Genomic DNA, 19,799 nt, shown 5'->3' with positions numbered 1-19,799 from the left:
GACAGATGGAAAAAAAGGGAACGGAAGGAGTTTTGTTGAAGAGAAAATGGCTCTTAATGCAAAAAACGTGCAACGCAGCAGTCACCTTGGTTTATAGAGGGGGAAAAGACTTCAATCAGGTTTTAAATTTGAATTAACACAAAATGGAAAACTAAATGACATAGAAATGCTCTTATTTCTATCATTTAAAGCAGAGCAACGACACACATTCCCATTGCTGCTGTGGAGATTTTTCATGGTAAAATTCTGGTCTCGGATAAAAAATTTAAAAAAAAAACCTGAAAGATGGAGAAGAAAACATTCAGCAAAATAAAATCAAACTAAATGATATTGACCTTTTAAGAATGCTGAAGTTTGCATGCCCGAAGTTTTCCAACAGAGACCACAGTGGCTCAGAAAATAGGATTTGTTGCTGTAAGAGGCGAGCTTGACTTTTTACTCACTTTGCGGTTGTGTTGTTGGACGACACTTGATCTGCTTTGCTTGCTGGTGGTGGTCAGAGGTTCTGGTGGCATCGATTGATTATACCCTCGGGCGGACTTCTGTCAAGATGCCCCAGGGCATCTGTGGTTACAGTGTAGCTCACCACCCTCAGTGTGCAAATAGGTGAAAGACTCATTGTAGCGTAAAGCGCTTTTGAGTTCTCTGACTTGATTAAGTACAGGCCTTTTACCTCACCTTATATTTAGCGGTAGCAGTATAACAACAAGGTCTCTTAGGGTTTTGTGATAACCACCACCAAGAACCACTGAAGGAAAAAACATGAAAGCCACTGACGAAAAAAGGAGCGCAACTTCCTTTTTCGTAAAATATTTAAAAAATGGAGTAGCGTCAAATTTAAGCTGATGTAGACTTTCTCTTCTGGTCTAAAAGACCACGAGCCATTTCTCTTGCTAGCGCCATATATACTCATTTGTTTTGGCTGTATTTAGCCAGAATGCCCTGCAATGTAGTCCACTTTCTGGTTGTGGAGTGATCTCTGGTTTGCTTGGTGTTCACATATGGATTCGAACCGTGCTGGAGTTCACTTCACCGAACCGAGACCTCGTTTTTAGGCTTTTTTGGTTATCAGAGTTCGATGGCCCACTTCCCCAAACAAACCCTGCAAATAAGCTTGAATTTGATTAATGTGGACTGAACAGGTGTGAATGCACCCTTAAAATAAAAATAAATGTTTTCCCACTTTTTGTTGCTTTTAAATGTGAAAGCAACAAACTGCTTCAACAAGCTGCTTAGATTTTTAGTGACATCTTATTGTTTGTGAAATTAGCTCCCAATGTTCCAATTAACTACAGGCCCTTGCTTTATCTAAAGCTATTTTAGGCTAAGCTAATGTTTGAATTTTGAGGAAAAAGCATATTTCGTACAGCAGAGCAGCAACTGGTGTCTCTCTTCACAGTGAAGCCAAGCGAATCTCACACAGCTCTAATGAAGAAGTCGGGTGACGATTGTGTTTTCCCACCTAGAGATGAGCAACAGCCTTGTGATTTCATGCTGCACAGCTTGCGAGTTGTTGTTGAAGTGATCAGTTCCCTGTGCAGGCGATCGCCTCCATCGCATTGTTAAAAACAAATGGTTATCTTCAAGGTTTGAGGGGTTTTTTAATAAAGATTCAGAGCTGATCTATAATTTATTTCTTAGGTTGCTATGTTGGGTTGTTCTTGCTGAACAACGTCAAATGTGAAAATCAATTCAACAAACGGCAAGCTTTAAAAGAAAAGACATTTCAAGAACAAGATCAGTAATTTCTCACTGGGCTTTAATATTTGCTTAATTTAAAGTAGAGCTGCATTGTTGTGAAAGTAGTTAGTTTCTGAAAGCTCAAAGTTTTGCTATGCATAAACTTAAAACCATTTGGATAAATGCATCCATCTAGTTCTTACATTTGCCAAGTGGAAGTTTGTCTTTTCACAAGCTTTGCTTATTCTAAAAATTGTAAAAAATAAATAAATAAATAAATAAATAAATAAAAACTCTGGAATTATTACAGAATGTCTCTAACCTTCTGTAAATATTTTCCTCGCACATTATTTTCACAGTAACATATATTTATACCACATAACAGCCACTCTGGTCTGGACTGCTGTGATTGAACTACATCTCTCAAGGCGTCTTCTGCATATCAATAAGTTGCCCTTGGTCTTATCCAGGAAGCAGTAGGAGTCAGACGTTACGTCCTAATTGATGCCAGAGGGAGATCGCTGTTTTTGCTGACTGTACAAACGGCATCATGTCCTACAACGTTCAAGACAAAGGAGCCGGCTCATCTCAGTCTGTTGTTGGGAAAACCAGTGTACACTGATCTAATCAGTGGCGTTTGTTGTCTCCCAGGTAAACGGCTCCAGACGTTGGGTATTTGTTTCTCCAAAGAAGGCACAGAGAGGTGCTGTGGCAGCAGAAACTCTTCATTCACTGCTAAATCCTGCTGTAACTAGGCAGACGTGTGCAGTCTGGAGGGACTCTATAGATCAACATATGGCTCGAGTGACTGTCTCCTCGTGACTCATGTCGTCTTTGACGTGCTGGAATGCTAACAGATGCTGTAGCAGCCGCAGTATCATTAGCGGTGTAATGCGGTTTACGTATTTGTCGTCTGGCATCCTAAAGAAATATGTTCTGTGATGCACTTTAATGACTTTACTCTGTCCAGCTGAAAATCACCTGTGTTTTGGCTGAATAGGTTGCAGGTACCAAACCCAACACTACTGCGACTCTGAGAAACAGGATGTCTTTTTCTTTCACTTTCTGCCTGATTTTTTTTTTTTTTTCATATCCAAATGTAATTTGAAGAACAGACAAATTAAGAACTGAGTTTAAAATGACCTCATGGTGCTTTCTCTTGATCACTCACATGGTCTAAACTAATTACACATTTAGCACAGTGACATTTTAGCCAAATCCTGAAATCCTTTTGCTGAAAGAAAGTTCCCAGCTGGGCTGAGATTTCTCTTTATAGATCTAGATTGGTCTCTGAAGTCGTTTTTAATAATGACCATTCCTAATGAGAATAGGCATGGCCTAGTATTTTATAACATAGAGTATTAATAACACTTTAACAGCACTTAGACATATAGAAGTTGCTCTTAATACAGAATATAGACGGTGTCTCTTGAAGAACAGGATTTTGGTTCTTAGTTACAGAATCTAACATCTGTTGTTAAATGGATGCATTGGCTTAAGCAAACTCGGCAATCATCCGAAACAATTTTCTGCTAAACATATTTAATGTATAATTTCTTGTTATCCAAATAGTTTGTCTAACGTGTCGAGCAGCTGGCTTGCAGTCGTCTGCTTATCAGAGACTCGCAGCTTGTCGAGTTTTAACATTATCTTTGAGTGTATTTCTAAACGGTGTAATTTGTCTTTTAATGAGTGAGGTAAAAATAAAGCAGCCTTCTTTCAGCCAGCTGGCTGACAGTGCACCAGCAGAGGTTCGTAGAGGCAGAAAACGTTACTGCACGCTCCAAATAGCTCAGAAAACCCAAACTTGAAATTTATTTAGTGATGCATGATTGAAATGAAAAAACAGCAGCAATTTGAATATTCAACTCCAATATCTAAGGTCAGGGCATTACAGATTTATTAAGAAATGAGTTTGGTTTCTGATACCAGCTAAAAAACATTTTTCGGACGTTGTTCCATTTAGCATTTTATTTCTCCTGATGAATAACTCGTACTTTACTAAGTTTAAGAAAAACAACTCACTAGAGCTTTAGTTGCCACCGTTGGTTAATAGTATTACACTTTTATGCAACAAGCTTGTGAGAAAGGGTAATCTCTGCAGAACAAGGAGAGCATTGTTGGTTCCTTATCTGCTTTCGACCCGATCTTGTGATTCTGCAGCTGCAGACCAATCTCTGTGGTTTGAAAAGCTGCATGAATTCAAACATGTCTCCTAATTTTGCAGGTTGAACCACTGGCACATATCTGACCACTTATCTGACAAACACACTCCAGATTTAAACTAAGTGGGATTGTTTATTATGTGAACATGTAAGAACAATAATGTTTCTTCAGCTGTTGCATTAAGGATCAAACGGGTTCATACACAGATGGAGGCAGAGTAAATACTGTTCCCAGTTTCCTGGGTGTGAAACGGTGAAGCTGTTTCTGCAACAAAAAGATGGAGTTCAAAACAAACTCAGCCTTAAATTCACTTGATTTTCTACAATTTGACTGTCATTCCATCTTGAAGGAGTTTCCCATTAGTATTTTTAAACTGTTATTGAGCTGAACTTTAATAATCAACATTTCTAAAGTAGATTATGAAAAACAAAGCCTTCTGGATATGCTTTAGGGTTCGATAAATGGGGTGTCATTTTATTGCACTTATTCTTTACAGTCTTTTAATCCACATACAGACAAAAAAAACTAAGTTTTGATTCATTTACTTATGCATTATCTTTCTTTGTGTCTGCAGAAGGAGCTGAGTCTTCCCAGAAGAGGCAGTTTGTAAGTACCATTATGTTACATTGAGCTGCTTGGGCATGTGCACTCCTTTTCATTTCCCCTGATTGACTCATAAATATCATGGAACTGTGAAAGAAATAACATAATCTCACAAAACACTAGCATTGTGTCAGTTTTTAAAATACAACCAAATAAAAAAGCAATCCAATCCAGCTTGATGAAGGGAAGTCTTGTGAATATTGTGGTGGTTTATAGATCAGTTCACTACTAGGCATCATAAAAGCAGATGAATTTGCTTTTATGTGTAGCTTATTGGAAACCTTGCTACAGTCTCTCACTAGAATTCAGGAGATCCACAATATATCTGCAAGTTGAATTTAAAGCTCAACAAAATAGCGAAGTATTGGATTGCGCTTATTTCTATTTATTCTGGTTTACTTGGTGTAGTGAACTGATACACATTTTAAATTTCCACATATTTATTTGTTTTTACTTATAACCACAAAAACGTTAGTATTATTTATTTAGAGTTTATGTGCCTGACTTACACAAAATACTAAACAACTGTAAGGTGGACATGTTTTAAAATTTATTTTACAAATAAAAATTTGAAAGCAAGTAAAAATGTGTAACTCACCTGGAATTGATCTAAGAATGTTTATTTCTGATACTCAGCAGCTATTTTCTTTCACATTCACAATATTTTTGTGTAATGTTATTAGCTTAGCAATACAAAGTAAATACCTTCTTTTTATTAATATTATTTATTGCTGTGATCAGCCTTATTAACCTATTAGTCATTTCTACCTTGTCACAGATCTTCTTGATAAAATGAAGTTTTCTCCTGTTATCAATAAAAAGAGCTTTACAACTTTATTTTATATATTTTCAACTGTACACCTATTCATATCCAGCTGATTTATGATCCGTCATTTCTTTGGCACTTTAAAAGCCAAAATAAACTAAAAGTAATGAATGTAAACCAAAGTGCAAAAACTGTCAAAAGTTACTTCTTTTTTTCTCTCTCTGTGAGCAAAACACAGTTTTTAAGACATAAAAACATGACGGAGATCAACTTGCACCTTGATCAATTTAGCTACATTTTATAACTGAACTTATTGTTGATTGATCCTTTATGCTCTTGCTGCAACCTCAGCAGCTCTGATGGAGGTGACCCTCCACTACTTGCTGCAGTGAAAACACTAACTGCACTCATTTATATTTAGAGCGCCGGAGCCTAAAGTGACCTTGGTAACCATAGCAATAAATGCAAGACAACCATGATGAGACGAATCTGATGACTGGCAAAAATGACTGCCTCGTTGTCTAAAAATCTGGCAGCTTTTTTCGCATCACAGTAGAAGTGACTGTTGTGATGTCAGTGTTTTAGTCGTGGGTAAAAACATCTTAGATATGATACGAGTAAAGAACAAAATGCTCTTCTTCTCTCCTAACCTTAAAGGAAACCCTGTCTGTTTAAATAAAATCGTTACCTGATTCTCTGAGCTCTCTGAGGTTTTACTGTGATAGAGTGCCATCTATTGAAAATTTGATGCCATTAACGTGATGAGCCGTGCCGCCGTGTCTTTAATTGTCTTTAGTCTTCAGTTGTCTTTCAGTTTTCATCACTACTCCATTTTCCATCGCCACATGAGGGAAGGCTGGTGCATTTGGAGTTTGTTTGCAACACATGTTTCACTGGTTGACAGATTACTATTAATAGTTTGAACTTTCATGCTGGCTTTAAGCCCAACAACTCAATCTGTTTGTTGACTATCAGTTCTGATCTCATTTCCTGTCATCAGCACTAACATTACGCTGGTCAAACTCGGGGCTTACTCTCTTCCCCACCAACACATTCCATTGTAACTGGATCTTAAAGACGATCTGCTCACTGTGGATGATCTTACATCCAGTTTAACAGATGCAGTCAGCTGAGCTTCATCAACCTGATCTCTGCAGATGATGTCGTACTCGGTTGGTTTTAATAACCTGCATTGACTTCCACTGTTTTGTTGTTGTAGTTGACAGAAAATGCTGTTGAAATCACGGTCTGCTCTGTCCTATTGCTACTTATTTTCCTGACGAATTAATATGTATTATCCTGAATGCTTTAGCTTCAGTTGTTTCATTAGTTATTTTCTTAAAAACAAACTGCAATGCTCCTTACACACCAGTAGTATCTCATTGTCAGGGAAAAGTTTTATTGAGTGGTCAAACCTCAGCCTTATCCGTTTATTGTGACTGTACGTTGTTTAAAAATTAAACCATTGGTTTTACAATATGCCGTTTCTCATATGGTTTAAAGTTTTCTTTATATGGTCAGGTGCCTTTTAAAATGTTTTACTTTAGTATCGGCTCGCTTTGTGAAACCTATGAAAATATCTTGATAAAGTTGGAGTACTAGTTATCAAACTTTACTATTTCAATAGAGGATATCCACTTCTACGAGTGAGTCATCAGAGGTTTTATGAATCACATTAATTAAATCTTATTAATGAAATTCAGCTGAGTCATCGTCCTTCATGTCTATCTTCATCAGAAGCAGTGAGTTATAACAAAATGAATTTATTTTATAATCCCATTTGATTCAAACTACTGTACGTTGTCATTTTTCTGGATTTTTAAAGGTGATCTCTGTTTTAGTTGTAATTCTGCTGGTCAACAAGGAAGGCCTCAACTTTTGTTAAGTTTAATGACTCTGTTAAACTGGTGAAATCCTTTGACACCTTTTGCTGCAGTTGTATCTATGGATTGTGTTTTCTTGTGATTTGTCATTACGGACTAATTGACAATCAATCATCCTAAAGTTCTTCTTGTTTTGAACCTGTTAAGGTTACACCTGCTTCTCCAAAGAGCCTTGAACTCAGTGATTTAGCAGCTGCCAACAGCATTCACAGCCATATTTCAAGTTAGCCAAGCCTGATGATCACATTTTTGGCCAGTGTTCGTGTAAAGGAAGTAATGTTGTTGCACTGATTTGCACAAATGGAGGCAGAAGATTAGTTATCAGTACAGCTGCACAATAAATTAAACACACTCTCCAACTGAAGATTAAAATCTTAAGATATCTGATGGCATCATTAACTTCCTTGGTTTGTTGAGGATTAATCTGTTGCTTCTTTTGGACTTTTGAAATTGCTCTGACACAGGAAGCACCTGTCATAGACAAAGGCAGGGACCGAGTATAACTGCAGGACTTTCAGACTATAAAAAGTCTGGTCCGGTATTATTTTATCAGCAATATAACCTGGAAGAGATGATCAGCAGCTCAGGGGATTTAAGTTCTCAGAATTATTGCACTGTGGAAAGTTTGGGCTAATTTTCCAGAGTCTGAAGTTGTGTTCACACCAGCCCTGTTTAGTCCACTTTAATTGAACTTGGATTTGTTCCAAAAATGTGACCTCTGTTGTGCTTGAAATGCGAATGCAAGCAGACTGGAGACCTCACCAAAAGCAGGAAACAAGCTATAGACTGTATGAGAGCTTTAATTTCACATGACATGAATCATGGTTTTCTGCCAAAGACAACAGACAGATTTTACAAACGCTAAAATCTATGAGACTCCATTTTCATTTACATTTTGTGAAGAAGGAAGTTGTTCTCTCTGTCATAGGTTTTTGTGTTGTTGCCTCATATATTTTTTGGTGCAGCGCCCCCCACAGGTTGGGAGTGAAAAGGTTTTTCAAAGGGTTTTGTTAGTTTCACCTGGAAGCAAACGACGCCAGCTGAAAATGTAGCAAATGTTGCGATTTTGGTCCCCAGTTGAACTAAATCTATCGGGCCATCAGGTGTGAAAACACTATAACGCTTCAGGTTTACATTTGAGTATGAACAAAATTGACAACTTGGTGTTGTGTTGGTAAAAGTCTTGCATTAATTCATAGTTTTAGTTTTCTTTAATGTAATTGGATGTGTGGCAGTTAAATTTCAATAATTTTGAACAGCAAACAGGGATAATAAAACTTTTAAGTTTAAGTTGATCTAGCAAACCAAGGTTTGCTAGATCTGTTCAGCTAGATAGGAACTGAATATTTAGTGCGTAAGCAATCTTATGCTCTGGTTACTGTTTACAGCTTATTGTCTTTTATACAATTGAAAAGTCAGAAGGTCAAAGTTCTTCAGGTTTAGTTTCTTTTCCATTATTGCATTATTTTTACCTCAGCTTTCTGTTACACTTTCTGGAAATTACTAATTATAAACTGGGCAAAGGGGAGAAATAAATCTATAACGACCTCCTCCTTTGGTCGTTCAGCATTTCGTACGTCAGCATGCTTATCTGCCTCTGAGTCATTGATGCAATTTAACCCATTTGGGTCTTAATGTTCCTGTTGCTGCTTTACAACAATAGATCAGTAAGGTTGATTTTGAAATCACTGACATTGGTTTATGAGCAGCTCACTTTAACCTTCTGCATGTATATCATGGTTTTTCCAATATAAAAAAAAAGTGATTTGGAAAACTCGTTCCAGATTCACATGTAACTGTGAATCTGCATGTTTTGATTCTACAGATCCAGATTTCTGAGGTGTTTGCTGAGTTGGTCGGGTAGAGAAGTCCCAGATCTGGCCCAGATTACAGCGCAGCTGCTCTTAGAAATGTCTTGTTCCTGCTTAAGTTAATTTATTAAATTATTTTGGTTTAATATTCTACTTTGCTACTGTTTATTTAAGAGTATAATCTGTAAAAAACTGTGAAAAAAACCATTCAAAAATCTCTCAAGTTTTTTCCCCTCCCCAACGGATTATTTAGGGGTTTTTTTATATTTTCAGAAATGAAAACAGGAGATCACTACTTCAGTTTTTTGATGGTTTGATTTCTCCAATCAAGTTTTTCTGTAATACATTTCTGCCACAAATCATAATGCTGTGCATCATAAAAACACAGAAATACAAATGATAAAAAAAAAACACAACACTGTAAATCATTACATTTTGTCAAGTGGCATCGTTGCACATCCAAATTTGTGCCTCATTAATTTTCTACTATTAAAGAAAGATTTCTGTAACTTCTGCACATCTGAACAGAACAGCTACCAATCATGTTTGTTCATCTACTTACTGTTTAGGTGAAACGATTCAATTGAAGAAATCTGAAAGAAAAGAATCTGAGCTGATTTAGGACATTAAGAGTTTTGAAATATCACAATGTACACTCTCATAAATTTCATTTTATTTTTTTACCTTTTTGTTTTAGTTTTTCCCAAGTTTGTTTTTGTTTGTGCCGTTGCCTGTCCCCCTCGCCCCTCATGCGGACGCTGACTCGTTAGCGGTGCGCCGTGTTGTCTCTGTCGGAGATGACATCATCCCTGTGGTTGTGGCAACATTGTGTTGTGCACTGCGCGCCTCATGTTAGCGGCTGTCAAGGTGACTGCACGTAGCAGCACTTCAGTGTATTGCATGAATTTCTGCCATGGAGCACACCACCAGCTGGTGGAGGTGGAAGGGGGGTCAGTGGTATTAAGGAACAGGGGGCGTGTATTAGGGGAGGGAAGAAGGGGGTATTGTCCTGCCTCCATGCCTTTCTCTGCCATATGAGGATCTCATTTGACAGCTTCAAGGTGGAACATGGAAAGACCAAAACAAGGATTGTAGTCCCCCTCCCTTCTTCTCGGGGGGAAGAGGAAACCAATCGGTCTGATTGCACTGTGGTGGCTGGGTTTGTCTCTTTGTCGGTGCAGTGGGGGGGTGGGGGGTAGTGGGAGCTGGCAGCAGGCAGACAGCGTGAATTCATATCATGACCACAATAGAGCAAACGAGCACAGTTCAGCCATGAAAGCCCAGCGGGAGAGACTGAGAATTCCTGGGCTGACGTTGGAGTGAGTATTTTCTTTCCTCTTATTCAAGGCAACTCCTATTTGTAGCTTCATGTGTCTCTGTGTCAGATTTGTTGCTGTCTTTTCACTGTTGCCTTCTGCTCTAGGCAGTGTTAGCATTAGCAGCAGCAGCATCTGCAGCAGGAAGTCTAATGTCAAATCCTCCCCACCTAGGCAACAGCAGCCTGCCTGCGTATCCGAGTCTGCATGCGTGTTTCTGCAGTTTGAGGTTTTTATGCGTGTATTTCGTGGACAAAATAACATAAAGGAGTGGCTTAATTCGCAGGCGTGAGTGATGACAAAATAACGCACATGTTAGGGAAAAAAAAACATGCCTGCATGTGATCAATAAGGTGGGAAGCGGTGAATTACTGAAGACTGTGTGTTTACATTGGCAGCTTTATCACAGACTGTGCCGTTTTGCACGATTCAATACATGTTTTATTTGGGTCACCGAGGCATTTGTCATGGTTCTCCGTACTTAAGGGTTTAAATTTTGCAGCTGAGCCAATTGGATTGCTGAATGACGTTATTTCTATGCAGATTTTTGGGCCGATACTAAAGTAACTCAGTCATTAAACAAAATGTTCTAACCCACTTCTTTTCCCTATAGACAATGAGAACTGGCAAACACATTCTTACCTTTGTGTCTAAGCAAATTGTGCTCACTGAACATCATCCTTTTATTAATTTATTGCGGTGTTGCCATGGTAGTATTTGATTTTTTTTTTTTGTCAACAAACCACACTGAGGGACCAAAACTAACAATATTCCTTTTCTGACACGTATCATCTGCCTTAGTATATTTGTGAATACTGAAAATATAAAAAACGGTTCATTAACAATAATAGAGATCCACCGATCAGAATTTGTGATCAATTTCTCATCTCCATGTTTTTAAGCTTTGACCAACTGATGGCTTTTAATTGATTCAAATGATTCTTTAAGAGCTAAAATAGGATCTAACAAGAACAACACAGATACTCATTCTAGCCTTCCTGTTGTAGAGATTTAATTTTATTTAGGTTTAGAGCACAGGCGATGTCAGATGTATATTGTTACATTCCCAGAAAGCTTCCAGCATTCCCAAATCCAACATGCTCCAGGATGGATTAAAGTTTAAACTTTAAATTATTTTAAAAAAGCAACTTTCTCATACCTTCCTGGTATCCACTGAATGCTGCATTTTCTCTTGGTCTGTTGCAGCCTGAATGGAGCACAGAAATGTCTCAACATGTCAGAGAAAATAATTCTCACTTAAAATGTGTCTTGCATTTCTGCGCTTCCTCTGATTTTATTTTAAATGGCTTCCTATTGCCAAAAATGTCAAACTTTGAGTTTCTTCCTTCACTAACAACATCTACACTAAAGAGTGTTGTTGAATGCACAGTTTGATGGAGCTTAGGTTTAACTTTTTTTCTTTTTAATTTCTGATCATCACTCGGAGCAAATCAAGCTGAACGCAGCAAACGTCTCGGTGGATCTGTAACAGTAATATTTTAAAATTGTCCTCTAGTTGTTAGTCATTTTTTAATCACAATTATATCTTTTAAAAGAAATGGAAAAGCTGCACTTGTAAGGGGACTATTTTTATTTTTAGGTATGTTGACTGTTCAAGCAAGATGATGTTCTGTTGACTCAAGATAAACACAGAGGAAAATGCCTGGCATGTTGCTGAAACATGTCACTGCGTTCAGTAAAATCACTGACAATGAGAGGTCTCCTTAGCATCGCACTAAAATCGTTATGAAAATTCTCAAATTATTCCCTAAATTAAGTCATTTATTATCATGTTACTGTTGGCTTATTTTTCTGGTTTGCTTTGGGCTCTTTCCACATTTTACTATTTGATGAATGGAAGCCACTGCAGTAAAAGTAACTCACCTTTGCTCTGCAGTGCTGCTGGCAGTCCAGCTGAAGCAGAGATTAAACATATGACCTCGCACGGTAAAAGGTAAAAGCTTTCCTTGTGATCGCAGAAGCAGGAACAACTCTGCTTGCAACCTCCTCGTCAACCTTAGGTCAATTTCTAACTCCTTTTTATGACCGTTCGCCTTTTTAACAGGTGCTCTTTATTGCCTGCTGTCATTTTAGTCTGGCACAGCCCACAGGCTCAATGTCAACCAAACACTGCAGAAACCAGACGAATGCCTCGGGAACCTGCTCCTCAAACACAATTAGATTGGTCTGACAGGGATCATTTACTGATGCTGCCGTCTTCATTTTTGCTCATGTCAGAGCTGCGCGGTGGCGGCGGTTTGTGGCGGTCTGACTGTCCTGTATGTGATAAAGGACAACTATTCACTGCACTCCATTTAACTTACAGCCTCACTCCCCGAAGCTTGAGCCCCACTCCCACTAGCCCCTGCAGTCCGTGCAGCCCACTGCACGCCTTTCATTTCTGGAGGTAAGCAACAGTTGTTCAACCGTGGATGTCTTGTGGGGTTTTTTTTTTTGTTTGTTTGTTTGGTTGCCAATTTTCATTTTTCTAACGTGAAGCAGAATCTTCAGTTTGCCCTCTAAAACGTCAAGCCCCATTAAAATGCCGTAAGAGGACACAGAGCTTATGTAATGTTGATAAGGCCACCAACCCCCCGCCTACCCTCATCATGCCCTGTTCTGTTCTGACGTTTTGCTCCTCTTTCATGTGCTAAGTAGGATTTGGGGCATTAGCAATGCATCAAAGTGAAGAATGGATCCAATCCTGGACTGATTCATTTTGGAATGAAAAGTCCTGCAAATAATGGAAGCTAATGATGGCTAAATGTGTACATTTACCACTTAGTTATGGAGTTGTTTGTAGATGGTATCTGACCTTGTGTCTTATATATTTCTTTATTTTGTAATATGGATCTACATAAAGTTTCTTCTTTGATTTCAGGTTTTCTAGACTAAAAGGCAATATGTACTCTTGGACAACCCCCTTTTTTTCTATTCTATATTTAAATATATTTTTTATAATTTAAGTCAAACTTAAACAAAATGAATAAGAACAATCAGCAGTTCATACTGTTTTACCAGTGTTACAAATCCTGTTTATTTTTGGATGAAATGATATATTCATTATACGTAACATGGCGTTTACATTTGACCAATATTTAGAGAAAAATAAGAGTGGTGCACTGATAAATCGACGCAGATTTCTTGAATTGCGGGTGATCTATGATCGGCTGATACTTGCATGTGAAACCGATCTCATCTGCCTCTGCAAAGGTGTGAAAATCGACCAATCTGAATCAGCAGGTCAAGCTTTGAAATATCAGTGATCGATTAGAAAACTGCAATTGGTGCATCTCTAATCCCCATCCTTTGTTTTCTCCATCAGTGATTTCAAGAACATTTCTTGAATACAATTAAATTAATCAGATGGAGTTCAGATATTCCTGTTCAGGTTGAGTCCATGTCCTTGCTAGTTTTGGTAACCATCAGACCAGTAATGGAAACTCCACCTAAAATGATTGGATTTTTGTTGACCATCTTTCCCTCTCCTCTTATTGCCACTTGGTAAATATTCTGTGCTTGAACTTGCTCCTTTTGCAACAAATCTCTCTGTGACATTTCAAGTTCATATCATTTGATGCTAAAGATTTGCTGACGGTTAAATGTTTGAAATGAAACTTGCAGCATGTTTGGGTCTTTTTTTTTCTTCCTCTCCATCTCATTCAACAGACTTGCTTGTTTTTGAGAATTTGCAGCATCAATGAATAGAATGAGACACCCACCCAACTCGCTCTTGTTCTCCTCTTGTGCTGTGCAGCTTTCACAGACAGTCAAGTGAAGCAGGCGGTAAAATGAGTCAGCTGCATACAACAGCACTGAGCTGGTTTTTTTCTTCTTTTTTTTCTAAATGCAGTGTTTCCTGTGTGATCAAATGCAAGATTTGATTTCATCTAATACACCAGTGCAAATATTGAATGTCATCATATAATGAAAAGCCCAATTTAATATGGTTAGGAATATCATTTTAGAAACATAAGCAGCGGCTCTTTGCACTGAGAGAAAATAATGGTTTCACTGGTGAACCAAAGCAGGTCATAAGCTCCCAGGCAGGTGTTCAACAAATTACTTCCTGTTTTACCTAATAATCGTAAGCCAAGGTTGTCACACACACGTTATTAGGTTAGGGTGGCAATGTTTGCAGCATATTATTGTTAGTAGAAAGCAAACATAAAGGACCTGGATGTAGAGCAGAACATGCAGAGAACATGGTAATGTGAAGAAGCACTGATTCAATATCTGTATCGGTCCCAATACTGAAAATAATTCTATATTGGGTATTGGTGACAATGTTCCTGATCCATGAGCAGATCTATTCAGTCTAATTCTACGCTGTGTTCCCTGAGTGACGAGACCTTTCATTATTTATTTTACATTTTATATAGAGTTTCCTAAAGTGAAATAGGTAACTCAGAAGTGCGTAAGCGCAGCAGAGGGACAGCTTATGGTAAACACAAGGTCACATCATTCACCCTCTGTATTAAAGCAGAAACAGCTTGGACAAGCGCCACGCCGTACGCAGGCTGTGTACGACTGAAGGAAAATATTTGGAAACACAACAAACTGCATGTTTTAATCATAGCATTATAAATCGGGAAGCTGAGAAAGATTTCCACTCCTATATAGGACAATAAACAATAAATTTGCATGATAAATTAAAACGAGTTTGGTTTCCATTTGCATCACTTATACTTATCGTTTTCCTCTAAGGTGAGAAAAGTCTTCAGTCTGGTGCTTTGGTCTCAACCAGCTTATGTTTTGTAAGACATTTTTGTTTACAGATTCTTCATGGTTCATTTTATTTGTTGTTTCTGTTGGTTTATTATGGATATTTTAAAATTTCCCTTTCCAGTTTTAAATGTTAGTTAGAATTTAAAGTTTATTGATCTTTGAGAATATGTTCTTGCATTATTATGCCATTATCATGATATTACTAGAAAATGGGCTCAAAACATTATTTATTGCGATAACTTTTGGGAAAATTTATCATCCAGCAAAATTTGTTCCTGTGCCAAGCCCAGTCCTGTTATGTCAATTTAGAAAAGAAAACTCATCATATTGAAACACACAAACTTCAACTCAACTGTAAACTTTGTGCCACAACATGGAAATAGATTTATTATTGTCTTTTTATTCAGTGTTTTTTTAATGTAGCATTATTTGAGTCTGTCCTGATGAGGGTTTTTTTTATGTTTATCCTCGTCGTCTCCAACATTTGGCTGCAACAACAACAAAAAAAAAAAAAAACAGCTCGAGTCTTAACAATCAAAGCAAGGAAAGTCAAACTGCAAGTTAGCACCAATAAATGTTAACAAAACACAACTGTAAAAACTCGCTCATGGGAAGGGAAGCGCTCTAAACTCATTTGTCAGATGTTAACAGACTCGGTGTGTAAAAAAAAAAAAAAAAAAAGTAAATGCGCGTTTTGTTTGTTTGAATGAGTTTTCCACTCCGCGGCTCTTGTGCCGCTGTGTGCAGGTTTGACTTTGAACCGTCTGAACTGTCATTTCTTATGTGGAGCAGCGAAACGGAGCAGAGCCATAATTAGAGTGAAGGCTGTCACATCAGCCTGCAGGGAGACCGGCCGACCCTCTCAGAGAGAACGCGCTCGCAAACTCCAGCTTTTTCGCTGTCGAAAGCGACCTCTGATGACACTTTATTACAGAAGAGAGGCACAGGGAGGTGGGACCAGTGGTTATGTGCCAGTCATACTAGTGTGTTTTCCTTTGTCGGTTTTGCTCTGCCTGTCTCGCTCAGCTGTTTTCCCCTTCCTGGCAGAGCACTTGGCAAGTGATTAGAGTCATCTACAACAACCTGAGTGTCCTCCGGTCCTACTATGCACATCATTTTACTGTCCTCTACTGCTGTAATATAAGTTAACAAGTCTGACGACATAAAAATATGAACTGTCTAGAAATATAAGCATTTCCAAGCACCTGGCTGCAGATTTGTTATCGTACTTTGCTCCATTCATATATTGTCCTCCTTCTATAAAACTTGTTAAAACCTCTGGATGTGGCACTCAATTTAGCTTCCTTTACAAACCAATACTTTACCTCTAAATTTAAGTTTTAGTGTCAACAGAGCAGAAATCGTGTCTTAGTTGGGTTGGAAATAGAAGTCCTATGACATCCAAAAACATTAACACCCTTTACTGATTGGTAAATAAGCATTGCAATATTAACCAATTTTATCTTTTTTTCTTTTTAATCATGCAGCTGATTTATATGACATTGAGCAAATAAATGAGGGATTGATTTGTGTAATTTTCTGTCTATTAAATCATTTTTTATGTTTGTCGTTAATGTTTAATGGCAGAGGTGTCAGGCATGTTGAATAAAGAAACAAGTGAGCATGTTGCAGGTTGTTCAGAGATGAACAATTTGAGTCTCAGTTTTATTTTATTTTGTTTCTTACTTGACTTTTTTTCAATTAAAATTGTTGCATTTTATATTTGATAAGTTCTTACAAATTATTTATAATGAGTGATTCTGAGAGTAAAATTTATTCTGATTTGAAATCGACCTCTGGTTGCCGTAGCCAAAGATCAGTCGCTCATCCAAATTCAACACAGAAATTAAATGTTAATTATTAATTCAGCAGTCAACCTCCTAATCAAATATTGTTAAAATTAATCCTCACTTTTTATTTACCGTAGTAGACAAACTTACAAAACTGTTTGGACTATAATATTCTTAATAGTTTTTATATATCAAGATGTTTTCTTTATTAAACAAATCTACATCTGTCTTTACGTCTTTAAGTCGCTCTGTAGTTTTTAAAAGTCAAACAGGAAATGAGTCATGGGACAAAGGTGATTTAGTTAAGGCGAGGCTCTCGTCAAATAAATAAGCCATAACTCTCTTGAGGAAGGAACAGTCAAAGATTTATTTATTTTTTATTTTGTTTTTCAGCAGTTGGTAAAAAAAAATCGTACAATTTTTACACACCTCACACTGGAAACGCTGACCCACCGGACCTGTGTAATCTTTGAAAGCAGCAAGAGCGCGGCAGCATGTGTTGATGATGCAGTCCTCCTCCCTCCCTCCGTTCCCCAGGATGTGAAGTGGTATATGCCTGTTACATGATATGAAGCATGTTGAGCGAAGGGAGCAGGACAAGCGTTTGGCGTGCTGCAGAACAGCTGCCGTGAGACGGGTTGAGTCGGCCGGTGTTGGGTGTCGCGTCCCTGCCGCAGCGGAGGTTGTCAACACCTGACCTGGATCGCGCGCTCTCTGTGCCTTCCTTTGATCCAGTCCCCGGATTACTTTTTTTTTTTTTCCTTTTGTTGTTTGAGGACAACGCGCCCTCGGCGACAGTAGCGTTTAATGCCGCAGCTGGCTGCAGATGTGTCCCTACAGAGGAAGTTTGGACCTTGCCAGCAGTGCTCCGGGGGTCATAACCTCCTAAACCCCGGCAGCCGTCGCTTCTCATCAGGACCTCAGAAGCCCCCTTTGCATCTCCCCCTCTGGCATGACGCGGACACAATGTCCGACTCCAGTCCGTGGACGGTGCTGTCCAACTTTAACATGCCACATTTCTTCAGCGGAGCCCGTCTGCGTCGATCCCAAAGGTATCGTTCGAAATGAAGCTGCTGCACTTTTCAGCGCCGTTGTGTCACTTGTGTAAATTTCTTAGCTGAACAAACAGATTAGTCATTAAACTGTAATCATGATTTAGTTCCCAGACCTTCTCTTCTTGAACTAGAAGACGGGTGTTTCCTTCTGGCCTGTTCTGTATTATTTGCTTTGTGAGCCAAATGGCAACTGGATGTTTGTCGTTCTGACACGCTTTTCACACACAGGATGTGTACTTTCCTATGTACCATCCCAGTTAAATAACAGTGGAAAAGTGAAGATGCTGATCCTGTGTGTGTTCATAGAAGTCACGGTTTGCATTCACAACTGAAATAGTTGACTCAGAGTTCGCCTGTGAGAAATTGTCTGGTTTTTATTGAAGACAGCCGACTTGGACTTGGTCTTGTGAACCATTTTTGATGTTGCAGCTTAAAGAATTACACTTTTTCTGGAAAATAAACTTAGCTGAAACTTCATACTTCACCAGCTAAGCCCCTTGATCTCCGTTAGCTGTATATTGCTGGGACCACAGTATTGGTGAAAGTCTATATAATCATATTTGTTTTTAATCCCTTTCCTGACCTCTTTTTTTTTTTTTGCTGCAGAACAGCTTAAAATGAAAAACTGACCATTTTTTCCTCAGCCGAAAACAATAATCCATGTGTGTCGATGATGCGTTACTGTACATGTTGCTTAATATACATATGAAATATGACTATAACATGACAGAGGTTTCAGTATTTTTAGAATTCTTTTCCAATTTTTAACTTTTAATATCACATTGAACTCTCTTTGTTAAGTCTAAATAAATAGGAAGTAAGTAGCATTCTTTAATCAGTGGAGGTGTATAAAAATGATAAATTCTCACAAGAACAAAAACAATACCATCTGATTTCAGCTCGAGGAAAACAACAAAAGTGTTGCTGTGCTTTAATCGCCGGACCTTTCATCTGTTTTTTTTTTAATTCTATTAATAGATCTGCATGTGTCATATGTTTGACTTTGAATCTAGGTTTGTCAGCTCATCGCAGCAATTCATTTCACCCCACAGTGGCAGCTCACCTGACAGCTGTGACGACAGAGCTCCGCTCACAGAACTGAAAAAGATTAATCGTGGCTTTTTGTTGACATGGGTCAGGCTACGGATGTCGGCAATCTGAATGCAGAGCTTTGGGAATTAAGAGTTTGATCTATTTTTTGCCGCTTCTTGCGGCCCGAATACGCAGCCGGGCCGACGTCTAAGAAATTGCTCCTGACAGATTCAGATTACTTTGTGGACGCAAGGTAAAAATAAACTGATTTGGTTCAGAAAGTAACTGTCATAAAGACGCTCAGAAGGTATTTTTAGTCACTGAATAAAGAGTTTGCGGTCTTTTTGGAGTGAAACAAAGATTTTTAATGAAGCACAGCATTCACATCAGTTAGCATGTCTCCAGAAACACTGGCCTACTTTCTCTCTATCATCCTCCAGCCCTTAAAGCTTCACTAAACCAACACGATTATCCCCGTTTATCTGCAGAGGTAATGCTGCTAAAGCTCAGCTACCAAGAATCAGATGTAAGGAAGACGACTTGATTTTTTTCCATAAAGTAATCCAGTAGCAGCCAGTTTAGTGAATGCTCATGAAGTGCTCGGCTTCAGTAGTAACAGTGGGGGGTGCTTCCTATGCTGAGATGATGGTGAAGGAATGAAAGCTTGATTAGGAAGCAGTGGAGTAGCATTAATCCACAGTGAGAGCTTATGAGCAGATCTCATCATATTTGATCATTTTTGAACACATATGGACTATCCACTCGCTCTGTCGTGACAAAGATTTCTGCTGTTTCTATTCTGCTAGCCCATGTTAAAATGCATCACTTGCTCAATAGAAAATGTTTAGAAACATGGTTTGACTTTTTACCCTGACAAGGAGCTGCTCATGATGATTTTTATGGTTGATGGATTTTATATATATATATAATTGATCATCTAACAAGAAATTCTTAATCATGAATTGGGAA

The 19,799-nt window shown here is 38.3% G+C and overlaps 1 protein-coding gene across 11 annotated transcripts in view; it reads left to right on the top strand.

The window, feature by feature from the left end:
- The window catches only part of mast4 (microtubule associated serine/threonine kinase family member 4), a 99,440-nt gene that overhangs the window by 46,929 nt on the left and 32,712 nt on the right, over window positions 1–19,799 (top strand). For 5 of the 11 annotated variants that reach the window (XM_016662751.1, XM_016662750.1, XM_016662749.1 and 2 more), the window contains 2 exons: window positions 4,421–4,452; window positions 12,552–12,632. In XM_016662751.1, the coding sequence (XP_016518237.1) occupies window positions 4,421–4,452; window positions 12,552–12,632 (113 nt within the window). Of the gene's footprint in view, window positions 1–4,420; window positions 4,453–9,914; window positions 10,229–12,551; window positions 12,633–17,419; window positions 17,796–19,799 lie in introns of those variants that run through there. The other 6 variants (XM_016662752.1, XM_016662759.1, XM_007575812.2 and 3 more) reach the window with 3 other exon arrangements.

The sequence above is a fragment of the Poecilia formosa genome, unplaced genomic scaffold (genome assembly GCF_000485575.1).
Source record: "Poecilia formosa unplaced genomic scaffold, Poecilia_formosa-5.1.2 Scaffold389, whole genome shotgun sequence".
NCBI classification, from domain to species: Eukaryota; Metazoa; Chordata; class Actinopteri; order Cyprinodontiformes; family Poeciliidae; genus Poecilia; species Poecilia formosa.
This window is presented reverse-complemented; position numbering and strand designations above follow the sequence as displayed.